This window comes from Papilio xuthus, unplaced genomic scaffold, assembly GCF_000836235.2.
Source record: "Papilio xuthus unplaced genomic scaffold, Pxut_1.1 DF826115.1, whole genome shotgun sequence".
In the NCBI taxonomy this organism is placed as follows: Eukaryota; Metazoa; Arthropoda; class Insecta; order Lepidoptera; family Papilionidae; genus Papilio; species Papilio xuthus.
In genome coordinates, this window is record NW_013532534.1 from 764,377 (window position 1) to 781,677 (window position 17,301).

Consider the following 17,301-nt stretch of genomic DNA (forward strand, 5'->3'; position numbering starts at 1 on the left):
GGGGCACGCTGCGCTCGCTGGCCGCCGCCGGCCTCGCGCGCCTCGCGCACGCTAACGCCGCAGACCCCTCTGCTGCTGACCATTGGTAGTGCTATTCTATACTGTCATATCATTGCATTCTCTAAACGAAATAAAACTGGAGGCTATTACATTTAAACACATCGCGTACAATTATATTCACGAACTGTGTAACTCTTTGATTTCAATTGTTTATTTTGTTATTTTCAATCTTAGTAAGAGGTCCAGGTAGGTAAACATTTATCTGATGCCTTTACAAGGTTAGTAGCTAACAATACCTGGTGGTATAAAAATACTAAAAAGAAAGACGTTAAGAATTGCAATATAAATTGGAAATCGTGCATATTTTAAATTGATCTGATGATAATTCACTGAATAATTTTGCAATGCATTATGATTTTATCTACTAAATACGTATTTAAAAAGGAAGGTTACATTGTGTAATTTTTATTTTTATTAATGCTTTACTCTTAAGCTAAGCAAATAATTTAAATTACACATTTACTGCATTAGTGGCATTATGCTGGCATTTTTAAAATCTAGCTCGTTTACATCAAGAGTAACTTGGATAAATATTATTGTCACTCCCATTTTCTTCGAAAAAACAGAGTTAACACTAGCATGTGTACTCATATTTATTAAAACATATAGGTACAGCATGATCGGTAGTTGGGACGCGGGCGTATCCTGCGCGCTGGCACAGCTGCACGCCGAGCTGGGCGACCCGCAGACAGCCAAACATCACTACCAAGATGCAAGTTGATCGCTCTATTACTATGCAATTATATTGATCTTTACACAGGCACGGTATAACTATGTTCTTAGGATGGAAGAATGACTGGCGATACTGGAGAACTATGAATATGACTGAAGTTTATGTCCGTAAAGTCTAAGCTAACCTATGCCACACCCTCATTAAAAATTATTGGTTTGGAATATAAAAACCTGTAGTACCTACTTACTGTAATAATGATGGTAATGATTAATTTTCGAACATTACTTTTAATAAAAAAATATTATTTATTTATTTATTAACATGGTAGATTTACAGCTAATAAGTTACAATAATAGATATATATGATAAGTTAATGTATAGCCATTTATAAGTCTACGCTTATATCGTTGGTATAAATAACTAATTTGTCATTCTGCCAGAAAATATTTACATAAACACAGAAAAATCGAAATTACATTATGGAAATTATTTAAAGAAAGTCCGGCTTAAACTCCTCGCCGAGGACACACTAGGTACATACGCATCTGATGGAATTTTTAACAAATGAACTTTTTCGATATAGGAGTCATTGGAGTCAAATATTTTTTTGGTAAAAGCAAAGGAACTTAATAAATCGTTTTTGAATATTTTCTAGCCTGTCAATATGTTTGTGGTGTTGGGGATTCCATACTTGCGACGTAAACTTAAGATGACTTCTGACATACGTACAGTAGAGTACTTTATGAGTTTTAGCTTCAGTAAAGCATTTAGCAAGTCGCATGCGAGGTATTTCGAAGTTTTATTAATGAAAATGCTGAAAAGCAAGTTATTGCCATGATGAAAGCCTAAGTCGCGGATGTTCGTACATTTAAACAGGTTGTGATGTTTCAGAAGGCATACGCTTTCGGGTATAGGAAATTATAGAACAGACTGATTGATTCGATTTTGTGGCGCAGTAATTTCTAATCGACAGAGATAGGATTGAAGTAAAGTCATGTCGTCCGGTGATGATATTTTTAACATTTAGAAATATACTGTTAGTATTGGTAAAATTTTCATTGCACTTTGTTTTCTAATTAATGCTTCGTATGTAATGTAAGATTTTAATGGTAGTATACCATGTAAATTACGAACTTGTGTCACGTGTGACGGTGTCTGCAGGCGGAGGCGGTGTGGCCGAGCGAGGTGACCGCGCTGCAGTGGCTGGCGGGCGACGCGGACCCTGACGAGGCGCTGCGGTACTACCGCCGCGCCGCGCGTCTTCAGCCGCACAATGTGACCTCTTTACCTGACTACTTCTAATTCTCATCTACATTACCTACCGGACCCATATGTCTATAATGTGTAAATTCTATCCGCTACTTTTTAAACAGCGTGAAAGTCCTGGTAAACTGTCATTTTGCAGCTACGAATGTTTGCTCTATTAATGTACATGCATTTTTAATATTTGACATCGACAACAACTTATCAAAATGTTTTGTTATAGTCCAGTGAGTGTCAACTATAAGTTTGTTCATTATTTAATTCATATTGTTTATGTCGCAGCCACAATGGGGTCTGCTGATGGGCGGCTGTTTGCGTGCAAGTGGAAAATATCAGGAGGCTCTAGCTCTCTATAAGAAGCTAAATGCACGATTCCCCGACAATGTACAATGTTAGTCAAAATACTAGTTACTCTAAATATTTAATTTAGAATTCATGTTCAGAACAAAAATCAATTGAGTATGGGATAACCTAATAGATTGTAAAGAAAATAAAATATTATTTTTATATAATACTTCCCTATATCCAAAATATACACATTACACATCTTTCTAAGTAGCGATAATCTTTTAACATCAAGTAAACTATTTGCTGTTTAAATGCGATATTTTAAAATTTCTTTTAGGCTTGAAATTAATAGTGAAGTTGTGCGGAGACCAAGGATTATCGGAGACCAGCGCGTGGACCAGGGAACTGCAGCGTGCGCAGGCGCGGCTAAAGCAACAGGAACGAGGTTTGAACCTTTTGAGCGTGCTATGGCTATGGAATGACTCACAGTAACAATCTGACAAGGATCATGTCACACTTACATTGACAGAACATCCCCTGTGCCTGTGATTTGACTTTTGTCTCCGAGGCCAGTTAAGTTTGTAATTTTTTTTCATAGTCTAAGATGAATAACAAATCCACCTGATATCGCCAAAATAGCGAAATAACTGATGGATATCTGTAAAAATATAATGATTTTTATACGTCTTGAGTGCAGCTGTGCTGTCAACATCAGCGGGCAGCGGCTCGTCCGGCGCGAGCCACTCGCCCAGCGATCTCGCCATTGCAACCACGGGTAATGTTATTTTGTGAATTCAGATAAAAAGTTACATTGCGAATAAACTCTTAATATTTGTATTAAGAAACTAAAAAATGACACATTATATTGAGTCTAATATTATGGTCAATATTGATAGTAGACTGTATTGTTGACTGTCACCGTTACGTGACGTAATGACATTATTTTATTTTTAGCAGGGTTAGTTTGTATTATTCATAGGTATATAATTGTTATATGTTGGCAATATTTAATTAGGATTTAAAAATAATAATTTTGATTCATTTGTTTCACAAAAATGAAACCATTAGCACTATGAACCAGTGATACACATGATAATAACCAGAAATAATCAATATGTACCTCTTAACACCTAGACCCAAGATAAATATAACCGGTTCAAAGCGGATTTGTGACCCAGAATTATGTTACATTAATGATAATACAATGTACGTCCGTTATGACACGTAAGTCAAACTAGTCGAGAAGGAGACCATAATGGTTTTATTTCACTTATAAGAAGAAACGCGGGATTGCTTCCACTTTATACCTGTTTTCTGTGTGATTATGGTGTTCTTAGCGAGCCATTTGTGCAAAATATGTTATTGCTGGCGTCTATCACAGTTAAAAAATTAGGAAATTTTCAAATTAATGCATAAACACAGTGTACATTTTACATTTGAAAAACAGTAATTGATGTATGAGCTAAAGTTTTTACAATATTTACTATATATTCTTATAACAAAATAATTGTAAATGATATAAACATATCTCTCAAACCTTTTAATGCAATCTTGTACTCACGATTTATAATTTACATTACAATTGAAATCGATAACATATTGCAGGAGAAATAATAATGCTATGTGCAGCTTATGCAATGAGTAAAAACACATATTAATTGTTCTTCCTAGTCACGATATGTCAATTAGAAATCTATTTTCGAAACAATACTTATTTTCTAATGGAAAAGTTTACTGCACATATCTATTAAAATATATATTTGGGCTTAATGTTCTGTACGTCTTCTCCGTCAATTAAAGATAGACAACGCATCTGAGATTGCGTGATGTCTATGGGCAAGGGTCGCTTCAGGATTCACGGGGCTGCTTACTCGGTTGTTACCTTGTAATATGAAAAAATTAATGCTTCTATATTTATCACTGTGTGTTAAGTTTGTTCCTTAAAAAACCTAAAAAAAAACTTATTTTCGTTACTAAATGCAACATTTTGTTTGGATTAGAAAATTCAACATAACTAATAATTATTAATAATTTATATTATTTTATATTTGGTACTAACAAACAACACATGCGAGTAATGCTAGTAATTAATAAAAATTATAAATGCGCATGTTTGGATGAAAGGAAGGATGGATTTGTGGAAGGTATCTTCAGAATGGCGAAACGGACTTTGATGAAATTTGACATACACATAGAATATAGTCTGAAAGTACACATACATATGCTAATTATGTTTTACTACTATTATGAGTCGTGGGCAATCGCTATAATTTTATAAAAAATTCTGCTAAGGTGGGTCCCGCGCTGAAAAAAGAACGATGTCTCGACAGTCCAGCGACGGTCGCGGTGACAGCGCGGCGGTGCACACGCAGCAGTAAGACATGTTTTCATGTAGATTTCTTATATTGCATCTTGTTTTTAAATGTTAAAAAAAAAACTAGGATAAAGGCATCTGTTCTGAATGCATTACTTAATACTTTTGGACGTTTGTGACTTTTTCCTACTGAGCCAATTGATTCTATAGATTCGGTACAAGATGTGATTATTACTTATAGTCTGAAAAAAATATTTATGACGAGAGTGACATCGCCATGTTGATAGTGAATAGCCGTCTGACTTTTCAGTACGGTTACATTCGCCGCATTGTCCATAAGTTTTAGAATTAAAAACCACAGAAAATGTTTTATATTATAAAATATATTTCAATTTTCATATATGTTTCATTTTCATTATTTGTATGAAATACAACGGGGTATAACGAGCTGTAGTTATTCTGTGGTGGTTTGCTACAAACTGTTTATTACGTCGTAAAACGTAACAGTCATAAGGTCAATATTATACCAGATAAAAAAGTCTTCTAAAACTGAATGTTAAGTTTAGGGACACGTCCTTTACTACGAATTCTATTGCTAATTGATTTGTGGTAGATTTCTGTTGACACATATTAAGTTTTTGAGTACTCTATTATTAACATGACAGTACCAGCAGCTGTGTTTAGGGAAGTTAATCTAAATAAAAAGTAAACTCACATCGAACGCGACTGACGCCGTAAGAAGTCCAGGCAAGGTCGGGCGACGTCACCGGGTCAATCGCTTGAATATTCAACGAATTTCATTCATTTGTCCATTCTTCCTAATGCATATATTATCTTTATACGAATTTACTAGTTAAATGCGCAATAAACTTTCAGATACGGTAACGAGAACCAGGAAAATGTTCAGGCTATCGGCCGTTCTATCAATCGGCCGGTGAGCCGGAGGAAGACGGAAGAGTACGACGACGACCTGCCGCTGCCACCAGAGTAATGTTCTTTGTTATTTGTAGTTTATAACCCTTGTTACTGTATTAATATAATTTCACAATTTACGCAACACAGTTTGTTATTCAAGTTTATAAATTACTAGCTATCGCCCGCTACTCCGTTCCAAGTTTCAGCGGGATCCGTTCAACCGTTCTGGAAATACCTTCAAAACAACATCCATCCATCCAAACATTCGTATTTATATTATAGGAAATATTAGTAAGATAGATTTCGCTTATTACAATTGATTACTGTTTCAACAAATAAGTTGTAGCAATAGCAATTTATTCATTTCGTGATGGGTGAAAGTTGAAGTTGTTACGATCAGGAAATAAAATACAATAATAATGTTGTTAAGTCATATATTTCATAAATAATTAACAACTCATACAGATTCTTAGACTAGAAATGAAATTAATAACATACCTTATAGAAGTTTAAGGTTACTTCTCAGATCACTAAAACGTGACAATTTGTCGACGCGTTTGCGTTCACTTATCTATATGTAAACACAACTAATAAAGGTCTTCTAATCATGACAAAAATTGTCAAGTTTTTGTATCAAAGGCAGTAAACCTATTGCGCAACAATTTATCTTACTATCACACAGATCAAACATTTGTTCGTACAACAGAGCGAGGAAAGAGAACAAGGAATAACAAGCACATTTTTGTTCTTAATGTTGACAGATAAAGTGTATTATAACAAATATTAATTAATGACAGTTCTAGGAAAGTGACATGTTGTTTACAGCGGCTCTGTTGCCACTTGTTATTGTAACGGTATTACATTGATATGATAATGTTTATTCACTCCGCTCTACAGGAATATCTTACAAGAAACTTTATACTATAACAGACAAACACCTTGAACTGATTTTCTATATAAAGATATTATTATTCTCCACGCCGGGCGACAGATATTTATTCTATTCCAATAAACGGCTACCGAGTCAAACAAGGTCCGCAACATTCTGATACCTTTACTTAAAACTATTTGTTTTGTGATATAAATATTTATAAATCAACCGCATTTCGATTAACGAAAGATAAAACTAATTAGCACTTATCTTAACGAAGTTTGATATCGTACGATGGCAGTATCATAAATGCTCCTCGTCTACTTTTCCTGTTCTAACTTAAACGCTATTAAATAACTATATTTATTAAACGAATACAGATAACCTTTAAGACGTCAAAGTCATCATTCGCGTAATAAAAAATCTTACGAATTACGGGCCCGTTTTCTGAAGCGCTATTTTTAATAGCGGAATCTTCATCACGATTGTTTCGAGGGCCCAATATCACTTTATAATAATCACTGTACAGCAGTCAATGTGTTAAAGTTCGCTGGGCGATGGCACTATGACACGATGTGGGAGTACGGGTGGTCTATGTGGCCGTACTGGATGGCGAGTAATGTGTCCTTAATCCTCTGGAAGACGGGGCGCGTCTGCTTCATCGTTGGTATATATATCTCCTGGTCGATGAAGCCCATGCGACTGATCGGGCTGATCACCACCGCCGTCCCAGAACCGAACATTTCGAGCAACTGAAAAGGAAAAGATAACTCTTATAAGCTACAGTAACATAGAATTTCTAAACACCTAAAATATAATATTATCATTGGAAAGAAAAGAGTGACGGCTTTTAAATATGCTACAAATGTTGGAACGTGTTTTTGGGTGCTCATTTAAGGTCCGACATTAATTTAGCATTTGCAAAAGATATGTAAAATGAATATTTATCTAGATTTTTCTATTAGATATTTATAACGTTTGTCATCTACTTTAATGCAGTACATAAAGGCTTTTGTCGAAGGCTAAATCCACTGTATAATATTCCAGACTTTTTATTTTTTTACAATCACCAAGTACACCTTGACATGCGTTAAACGAGAAAATGTAAGAGGGTCGCATATCATGCATTTTTATTGCGATATAATGAAATGTTTTAGGACTATATATCTCTATGATTGAATATAAGTTGACATCTCATTAATGTGAGATTTACAGAATGCAAAAGTTTGATATAGTTACTAGGTTTATCAGTGATTTATTTTGCCGTTTTCCCGCTGTAATAGTATTGAGTTGATGGTATTTTATCGTCTGCTTGTTTGATGCTCACTCCGATGTTTTATAATTAATTTATTAAATTTTAAAAATAATCTACACAATGAGATATAAAAACCCTCAGATTTTGCACGTGCTAAATATATTTCCGCTTTCTTGGTTATCAAAACTATATGAGTTTAAAAACAACTTTCCGACTTCTGTCAAGTATAAGTAACTGCGCAATAGAACACACCGAAAGTGGCGCCTAATTTTACACTACGCATTACAATTAGAACGCAAAAAAACAATAAAATTATCTTATCGTGTGTCATATATATTGTTAATTCTACCGTTAGAAAGTTTGCTAATCAATTCACATTTACGGTTTCTGTCGTCCAAGGCCGAAATACAACTAAACAAATATATTTACAAGAATCATCGACTTTAGGTATTTAGATTAAATGTAAGCGGAAAAAGTACTGAATATAATGACGATGATTATCTTATCGGAAACAAATAGGCTCGTAACTAGTGACATACATTTTGATAACTTTTGGTTTGAATCTTACCAAAAAAAATATATTTAAAATTACTAAGTAAAAATTTACATTTACTTAACGTTGAATTTACATATTAATCTTTTATTATCTATCTAATTAATGAGTTATGTTATGAATTATAATCTATCTTTTATATTAATGAGTTCTATAAATATTAACCAAAATGAACAAAAGTTTATTGATGAAGTTTTCATTAGATACATATAAAATTTTATATATTGAATAGAAATAAAATAATCATCTTACCCGTCCTGAACGGTTGAGCTCAATAACTCGATCCATGGTGATGACCTCCTCCTTCACCGTGAGGTCGTCCCACTCGCTGGCCAATTCCAAGATCGACTGTCGCGTCACACCAGGTAGAATGAGACCGTTTAACGGAGGCGTGCTTAGTTGTTTCTCTGTGAAATATTACTTGATTTATTTTAACCGGACTTTGTAAAAGGGAAAAGGCAGTACGGCAGTTATAGTAAACGATTCAATCGATTAAATGCCACGGCCTTTTAAAGTACACATTAATGCGTTTTGTGAAGGTGAATGCTACTTTCTCTGTCCTAACTCTATCTCATTCTCGTACCAAACATTCCTTCTTACAGAAAGTACATCAACGTCTCTACTCTTCCGTTTATTGCGTGTATTATTTTGGCAGTGGTCACACAGCATTCAGTGAACCACTAGGTCGTTTGCCCCATTCTGATATAATAAACAAGTATAGTCACCAAACAAGAATTTAGAATAAGGCAGTCAATATAATAGAGTCCAATTTATTTTTTTGCGAAATTTAAAATGTTAATTTTACGAGCTACTTAAAAAATATTCTCATTAATTAATTCAGACATTCGGTCTTGCAATCTGACGCAAGACCTGCCTATGTTACTAATGTGCTCCACTCGCGACGTAAGCAGACAGTGTTTATTTCTTCTATCAGATGAAAATTTATTTGACTGATACTTAATTGTTTTGTCACCTTTTTTCTACAGACAACTACTTAGCTTATCAATCCAGTTCGTTGTACGTCCTAATGTTATACGAAAAAACTAGTTTGACTTGTTTATAAAATTAAGAGCTTGTTGGGGGCCAAATTTATTTCGCACAGTGCTTGTCTAATGACTTGCAAAAAATGCTCTGTTAAGTTACGTATTATAAATTGATCAGACCAGTATATAGATATATGTGTGCGCGAAAATATTTAAATGTAATACTGTATCCACTCGCTATTTTTGATTACGACGAAAGTAACAACAATTTACTTTATAATTTGCGTTTTGATAAGATTTAATCGTAAATCGCTGTGATTATTCATAGAAATTAACTTCAACTCGTGATTATTTTTTTGCTTTCAAAATTCTATTTGGCTCAAAAAAAATATTTCCAACTTCTATTTTCTGTAATCGATGTTTGTTTAAAAAATAACTTATCAACGACCTGATAATAATTTACATATTTAAACATTTACTGCAGCATATCTTGTAAGCATTATACATAATATTTTCTATGCTAACAAAGGAAAATGTTTGTTGATAAGAAATATTATTTACGAGTTTCATCATAACAATATAATGTGGGTGTTGTCGGCCGTCGGCGTGCGTCACAGCCTGCAGGTGAACGTATTAAACGAGTTCTGCATCGTCTGATATAACGCGAACGGACACACCTCTTTTTGCGATGGAGCAAACTTGAAAGCTCGCAACTCGATACCAAACGAATGTAACCTTCGCTCTTGTTTGCGTCAGATGGCGCGATATATTTGCGTCGAGCATATCTTTAAATTACATGGAATTTTAGTTGAAAATAATACAAATAGATGAGTATTGATTTATCAAATTATCTTGCTAAAAAAGATTTTTATCGGTCACAACAATCTTTATTAGAAACGTTTTACAAATTTTTCTAGCAAAATGTACTGCTATTGCAAATTCGACGTCGCAACATTTTATACCACCAACATACTAATTAGATTAAGATAAACAATAATCAGTTTAGATAATCAACCGGGGATTTGTTACTTCTATCCTTTTAAATTGATGTGGTGACGAAATATCTTTTTTCTCATTCTAAGTACCAGTTCAAAGCAAATACGATATTGATAGATATAGTAAGTGAACCAGTTTGAATCGGGTGTAGTAAAAGTATCTAGAAAATTGATGATGTTAGTGACCGCTGTTATTGCTTCACATGAGACAAGAATTATCCGGCCGTAGGTCAGCAGCGATAACACTACAATGCTGCTCACATGTCCGCGCGTGGACGACACGATACCAAAGTTAGCTTATTGCTTATGTTTCTTATTGTGTATTTATTTTCTATCACGACTAGAACAAGTGATACTATCTTAAAATTAATTTTCATTCTTACTTATATTAAATAATTAAATTATTAAATTATTTCTATAATATAGATATAGTCTGGAAGAACACATAGACTACTAATAAAGATATTTTAAACTCCGCGCAGACGGAGTCGCGGACGACAGATATTAAAGAAAGCTTCAAAATTTTCATTACCTTAATCATCACAAAGATGCTGTAATTGTTCTAAATCTTCTAATTTACGCGATATGTCTTGCATTAAGAATAACATATAGTAATAATAATTAAGAATACAGACAAATTGTTACTCTGTTTACCAGTTATTTGGATCGAACCATTCAGTGTGACTTTTTGTGAGTTTAATAACGTTTGAAAGTTACAACAGCAAAGGCTGCCATTTTTTCGCAATTAGCAACCTAACCTACATATTACGCGATAGTTTAATTAATGTTGCGATATAATGATATTCGTAGACTTTTATGAAGTTGCAATGAAGCTGTTAATAGTTCTTACCTCCGTGTTCGTTGATGTAGACCATGAATATGTTCATAGCGCCAACTTCAGTCAACTCGTGATTGGGTCCGAACAGCCATAATACTTGGTGGTGGCCCATTTGCGCCGCACGGGCGGTCGCGTCTACAGGAGAACGACAAATTATAGCTAACTCATTCCTTATTCTTCCTTCTTACGTTAGTGAGTTAAAAATACTGCAGCACAGATTTTATTGTATTAGGTAAGTGCTTTCAGAAATTTAGCATTTATGGAAATAATTACCGATCGTAGGGCCGTAGTTTGATCCGACTTTTCTATTGCCAACGCCGCCGGGGAAGGCACGTACCACACTGGGGTCTGCGTAGATGGACACTGCGCCATCGTCACTCGCCTTGTAGTATGCGCTCACGGGACTTAAGATCACGAACAGTAGTGCAGACTCTGGCGCCATAATACCAAATGTTGCCTGCAAATACATTACTAACTCGAGTATTGTTTTACCATTTAAATTGCTTTAGTGTCAGGATATTTGCAAATCTGATTCTAATGTCAACTTTTTAGTGGTGCATAATTTATTGTTCAACATTTCTTTTAATCGTCACTATCGTGCCAAAAATTGATACAAATTATTTGATTGGGTTTTGTTTCTGTTATTTGCGAACTTGAAAACTTATGGAAAACAGATTGATTAATTTATGAACAAACTTTAAAATGTATTATATAATATTAATGAGAGCGAGTCAGTCAGTGACATCGTATTATTTACGTTTTAGTTTGCATTTAACTCGCTTTAACAAGTACCTAATTTATTATAACGCTCTTGGTTAAGATCTTATAAGTTTTAGTTTATAAGGTGACTTTGAAATGCTCATGATTGTTCATTAAACCTTATTGTCATAGTTTTTAAAAGTTAGTTTTTTATAAAGTGGCAATACTTTTCATCATTTCAAATGTTACGTTTTATAACGCATTACCTTTTACAATCCATGTTTTGCAATTGTTTTTTAACGATCAATTCCAAACAAACCGGAGTCACATAAACAGGTTTATAGGCTTGTAGTAAACAAAGCTACAAGTTTCAAATAAAACATTATTACGAATGTTTCATATATTGTGGAAGTATAAACGAGAAAGGAGAAAAAACTAGAAGGCCGACCAATGGACAAATGCATCGTAAGATTGCGGAAAATATTCAATGGCATCAGTCCTTGCTCAGATTAACTTTATTTTTATTAAGATTCTAGATGTTCTGGAAAATGTTTAACATAAAAGTAATAGATTTACAAAAAAAATGGTACCCATAAATTATAATTTCTTGCACGTCACTTCAATTAACGATTTTCACAGGTAAATTATGCTGTTCTGGTAAATAATGGTATTGTCTTAATTAAGGTAGGAAAATTTAATGTGTACTTTTAAACATTCATTGTGTGTAAATTTAAAATATTTGAATTAAATATTTTTCACACATTTCAATATACATAATTTTATTTTACTTATTACCAGCTCAGTGGAACATGAAGTCGCGGGCAAAGGCTATTTAAAAACGTGCACGTGTTTCATCGTATGTATTCTTGTGACTTTGGCTTAATCTTAATTCAGTATGAAAATATTATTCTATATGTTTACTTAATGTGGCAATTTGTAATACATAAACATTACGTAAGTGATTGATCTTGAACACGTTATCTGTTTTCTTGGTGTCATCTCTTACGGCTTTGTGTCAACAATATTGATTTATATACGAAATATTACTAAATACGAATATATTTATAGTCTAATACTGGAAAAGAGATTGGGAGAGTGTAAAAGCTATTGTAACTTCGTATGCTATCACTGCTATAGCTATTATATTATTGGTTCGAATTCAATGCAATTGAATATTCACACATCACTGGTTGACAATGTAATTCGTAAAATATATTAAAATAAAATAAATGCGAATATTTGAATTAAAAATAAAGGAATATTTGGTACTATTACTCGCTGATAACCCTTAAAACTTTTAGACTGTCCTACCTTTACCGTTGGTTTCTCAGACCAAAATTAATGTAAAACATATCGTAATTTTTTTAATAAAACATAGATAATAATATGTGCTACACGAGGATCTTGGCCTCTGAAACCCACGGTAAATGTCAAAAAACTGCCGTTAGATCTTTGTGGGATTATAAACTGACGATAGAAATATAGTAATAACAGCCTTATAAATGTTAAGTATTAAAATAGGTCTGTTATTATTTCTAATTCCAACGGAATTCTACTATACCGAATTCTCATCTTTGCTAAAATGACGTCGGTATGTCGGGGTCAGGATCTTGTAGTATTTTCAGTTCGCGTTTCGCCATGACAATGTGAAAGTGGCATATCGCTGTATCGTTGCTGGGCATGTCAAAATGATAAAACTAATCTCGAAAGAAATCTTACAACAAAACGTGTGATAATTATATTTATTTATTATTATCAGTTAATACTTTGGTGTTCCTTTGGTGTTTACTGATATCATTGAATGTACCCGAAAATTACCGACTTATTATTTATGATAAATACCTTTTTTGATATAACGTCATTATTATAATCTTAAATCTCGATTTTTCAACCACGTTTTCATGCATAATGTAAACAAAATTTGTTTTTCTTATATTGTTATTTTCACTTAGGTCTTTTAAAACTTTTTTACGAAATTGTTGGTTTAAAATTTGTATCGACAAAATAGTCATTCTGTTGTCTGTTCTTACAGAAGTTAAAACATAGTTTTAGAGCTTTTGGCAACGCAATTGAGACGTAAAATAGATAAGTTTATATGGATAATTTGTCAGAAATTTTTAGTTTCTTATCATATTTTTAATTTAATATTAACGCGAAAAACTCACCTCTGTTCCTATTAATGTGGGCCTTATATATAGAGTGGATGTTTCAGAATGTGGAACCCATTCCTGGTCGATTTGAATTAGCCGTTTAATACATTTTATTAGCTCGTCGCCGTCGAACATTGGTAGGCCGGACCTCTCCGCCGCGAGGTTCATCCGTCGCATATTTAAATCCGGCCTGAACAATCGGATTTTATCATCGACACCTCTGTACGCCTTTAAACCTTCGAATAGCTGAAAAGGAGTATAAAATTAATATAATCATAAAAAACGCAGTCATGTAATTGCTTTTTCCTAATACTATAAAAAAGAGAATAACAAAAAGCCGTACATATTGCACAAATAAATTGATGTATACATCGTTTATCTGTACAGGTATGGGGAAACAAGTTTTCGTTAAAATAGAACTTGTTCAAAGACATACCTGTATTGCGTAGTGCAACGCTTTCGCGGCTGGGTGGATGCTCAATGGTTCAAAAGGCGTTATTTCAGGTTTCTGCCATCCACCTAACTGTTTTTGGTATTGAATTTTAAGCATGTGATCTGTAAAATATTTCCCAAAGCCCAGATCGGGCGCGTCCGGCTTACGCTGCAGCTGGTACGGCGCCGCCAGAGTCACTTGTAAATCATCGTGCTGCAAAAATAAAGTCTATGTATCTTTTCATTTTTACCTCGGAGTTACCAACCTCTTAGAATGTTTTAATAATATATTATTATATGTATACTGATCATTGAAATATTTATAAAGTCAGTACAAATTTTTACAAGGTTTTTAGTCTAGATAAATTAGTAATTAAATTAACGAACAAAAAATATGTCATCGTACTTAAGAATAGGCACAAAATAATCGGAAAAACTAGTTTACATATGTAGCACACGCTACCTGTACTTTATGTAAAATTACTAGATTAACGTTAGTTTAATAAACTTTGTTTTTTATGCTTTTACTTACACAACTAAGAGTAAAACATTTCTGACGTTTATGTTTCAAAAGTGAATATACATAGTTTTATTCGTAAAAATAAGTTAGAAATATATTTGTTACTTAAAGAAATAGTTAATTGTTTTAATAAAACAAAAAATAATTATTTTGACTTGGCTTTTAAAGCAATATCTCGTTATTTAACTCTTTAGTGCTTAGACGATAATTGTAAGTTTAAATTTAGCAATGTTTGCAAATGAGGCAGAAAACAAGTCGACATAAAATATCTAAATTTGCTCATTGAACTTATCTCGCCTACCTTGAAGGAAGTTTCTGGCGCCCTGTAGGGGCGTGGCTTAACGTCCGGCGCCGCTGCGGCCACGGGGGCCGCCACGTGCTCGAGCGTCTGCGCGCTCTCTTCCAGCTCCTTGTACCGCAGAGACGAACTGCACCAGCGCACAGTCTGGAGCTTGTGCTGGTTCTCGAATATCCATTTCACTAATAATACCTGTCAATATATTCATAAAGTTCTGATTGTGTATTTTACAAACTGCGCCTCTGTGTCCAGTCGGTTAGCAGCCGCAGCGAAATACTTTATCCGAAATCGTAATAAGATTTTCAATTTTAAGAATTCCTATAGAATTTCTTAACTTGACGTAACTCTGGCGGCTGGCGTTTAAATTAAACGAATAATTTAAATTCATGCTTGATTTCACTTTAATAATTACTCCGATTCACGATTTTATCAGAAATGTTACTAAGTAGACTTCATTTTATATTTGTTTAATTTTGTTTTATCAACTTGACCAGTGAATGTTACCGTTATTGCCATTTTTATACTCGATAAAATTGTGTAGCTCACGCTACGTATGCTCTACCAGAACTTTTTTTACACTTTACATTAAAAAGGCTTTCATTATTATTATTTTTTTACTTTATATTTATGTAAGAGTTTGGTACATTATTATGTCTCATTGTTTTTTCAAACTTCAACGTTTACCAGCTATATACCAATAATTAGATGGAGCAAACAAGTTAATTAACTTCTTAACCGTACAAATATGATAAACTTTATACAACAACAAATAATACACGATTCTTAAAAAAACGACTGTATCAATACAATTAAAAAAGTTATATATGTAAAAAATTCCGAAGATTTTTAACTTTTACCATTTTTTTAAACATAAAATGAATGTTTTTTAAAATAAGATATGATAAGAAGGCAAAGGTTAAACGAGTTATCCGCTGATAATGGTATACAGTATGATCGTTGTTTAACGCGCTTTTCATTTAGTACACTAACCATTGGTTTCTGAGACGAAAATCTCTGTATAAAGCGTATCGTCATGCCTCTTATTATCTTTGACAAAACAGAGATAACAATATTTTTTAAACAGAGATTTTGGTCTCAGGAACCTACGGTAACTTAACTAACTGTACGCTATTTACGTGTTTCGATATGTTAGTTTTCTCGATATGTCTTTGTTGATAATATGTTTGGGCGAGTCTTGACATTTTTTGTCTATCAAATGGTAGGTAAATAACAAGTATTGTGAAATTCAAACCCTTCGTATCTGACTCAAAGCTTTTGCTTGCAGAGTTGTGTTTGCACATGTTTTAAATAACTGTGCGCTTTTATAAAGTTTTCTATTTTTTATAAATATCGGAAGAGACAATAGCCTTTTAATGTAAATAAATCAAACCACAAATAATATAGATATTGATGAAATAAAGAGTTTGTAAACAATATTGATAAAAAAAAATTCTTAACCGCTATACAAAAAGGATGTAAAGGAATGTAAAATTAAGATTTTTTACCTTACTGCGGCGAACTGGCATTTTTAAAACACTATCTTTATTAACACTTTTAAAATAATCACTGAATGTATCACTCTCGAATTATTCGATTCCGAATAAGAATAAAAGTTCGAATATTGTTTAATTTATTGTAATATATACTTTCACAATTTAAATAAGTATGAGCGTTGCTCGCTGCGAGTTAACTGACTTCGCTATATCTTCAGCACAAACATATATAAAGAGCAAACGATAAGAAGACCGTGGGCTGACCTATGACGTAGTCATTCATAATCAACACAAATTATAAGCATCATTTGATAACGCGAAAACTTTATCAAAATAAAGATTACGCACTAGGTTATTTATTTTATGGGACAATGTGCGCAGTAGAAGTAAGCAAACAGTCCGAGACGCGGAGGCCAACTGCGGCCTGCGTGGTCCTATCCTGGCCGCGCCGGGCCGGGCCGGGGTCGAGTGAAAAGTCTGGTTGTGTTCAAACATTTTAATGAATATATTAACACCGGCGAATCGGTGCTCTTTTACGCACAGGACAATTTACATTACTAATTATTTAAAGTCAATAATATCAATACTAAGCAGGCATGTGGCAATTCATTCACAGCTATTATGAAATGTTTTTGCAGAATTCATATGATTTTAGCTTAGAAAAGTACTTGTGGGTGACTCTTATAAAGAAAAAAATTAAA

General features: G+C 33.5%; 2 protein-coding genes across 2 annotated transcripts in view; one reads left to right on the forward strand and one right to left on the reverse strand.

Moving 5' to 3' along the window:
- The window catches only part of nompB (intraflagellar transport protein 88-like protein nompB), a 10,147-nt gene extending 4,463 nt beyond the window's left edge, over positions 1-5,684 (forward strand). Inside the window, exons 13-20 of the mRNA XM_013319568.1 lie at positions 4-85; positions 670-772; positions 1,895-2,008; positions 2,279-2,387; positions 2,622-2,729; positions 2,982-3,059; positions 4,577-4,658; positions 5,475-5,684. Of these exons, the coding sequence (XP_013175022.1) occupies positions 4-85; positions 670-772; positions 1,895-2,008; positions 2,279-2,387; positions 2,622-2,729; positions 2,982-3,059; positions 4,577-4,658; positions 5,475-5,589 (791 nt within the window). The 3' untranslated portion in view covers positions 5,590-5,684. The remainder of the gene's footprint in view (positions 1-3; positions 86-669; positions 773-1,894; positions 2,009-2,278; positions 2,388-2,621; positions 2,730-2,981; positions 3,060-4,576; positions 4,659-5,474) is intronic.
- Positions 5,685-5,930: 246 nt separating this feature from the next.
- Positions 5,931-16,785, reverse strand: Bcat (Branched chain amino acid transaminase). The gene is given in 8 exon segments (NM_001312493.1): positions 5,931-7,136; positions 8,445-8,599; positions 11,021-11,143; positions 11,282-11,465; positions 13,873-14,103; positions 14,294-14,503; positions 15,111-15,299; positions 16,613-16,785. Coding segments are annotated over 8 exon segments (1,302 nt in total). The 5' UTR covers positions 16,634-16,785; the 3' UTR covers positions 5,931-6,947.
- Positions 16,786-17,301: the final 516 nt, after the last annotated feature.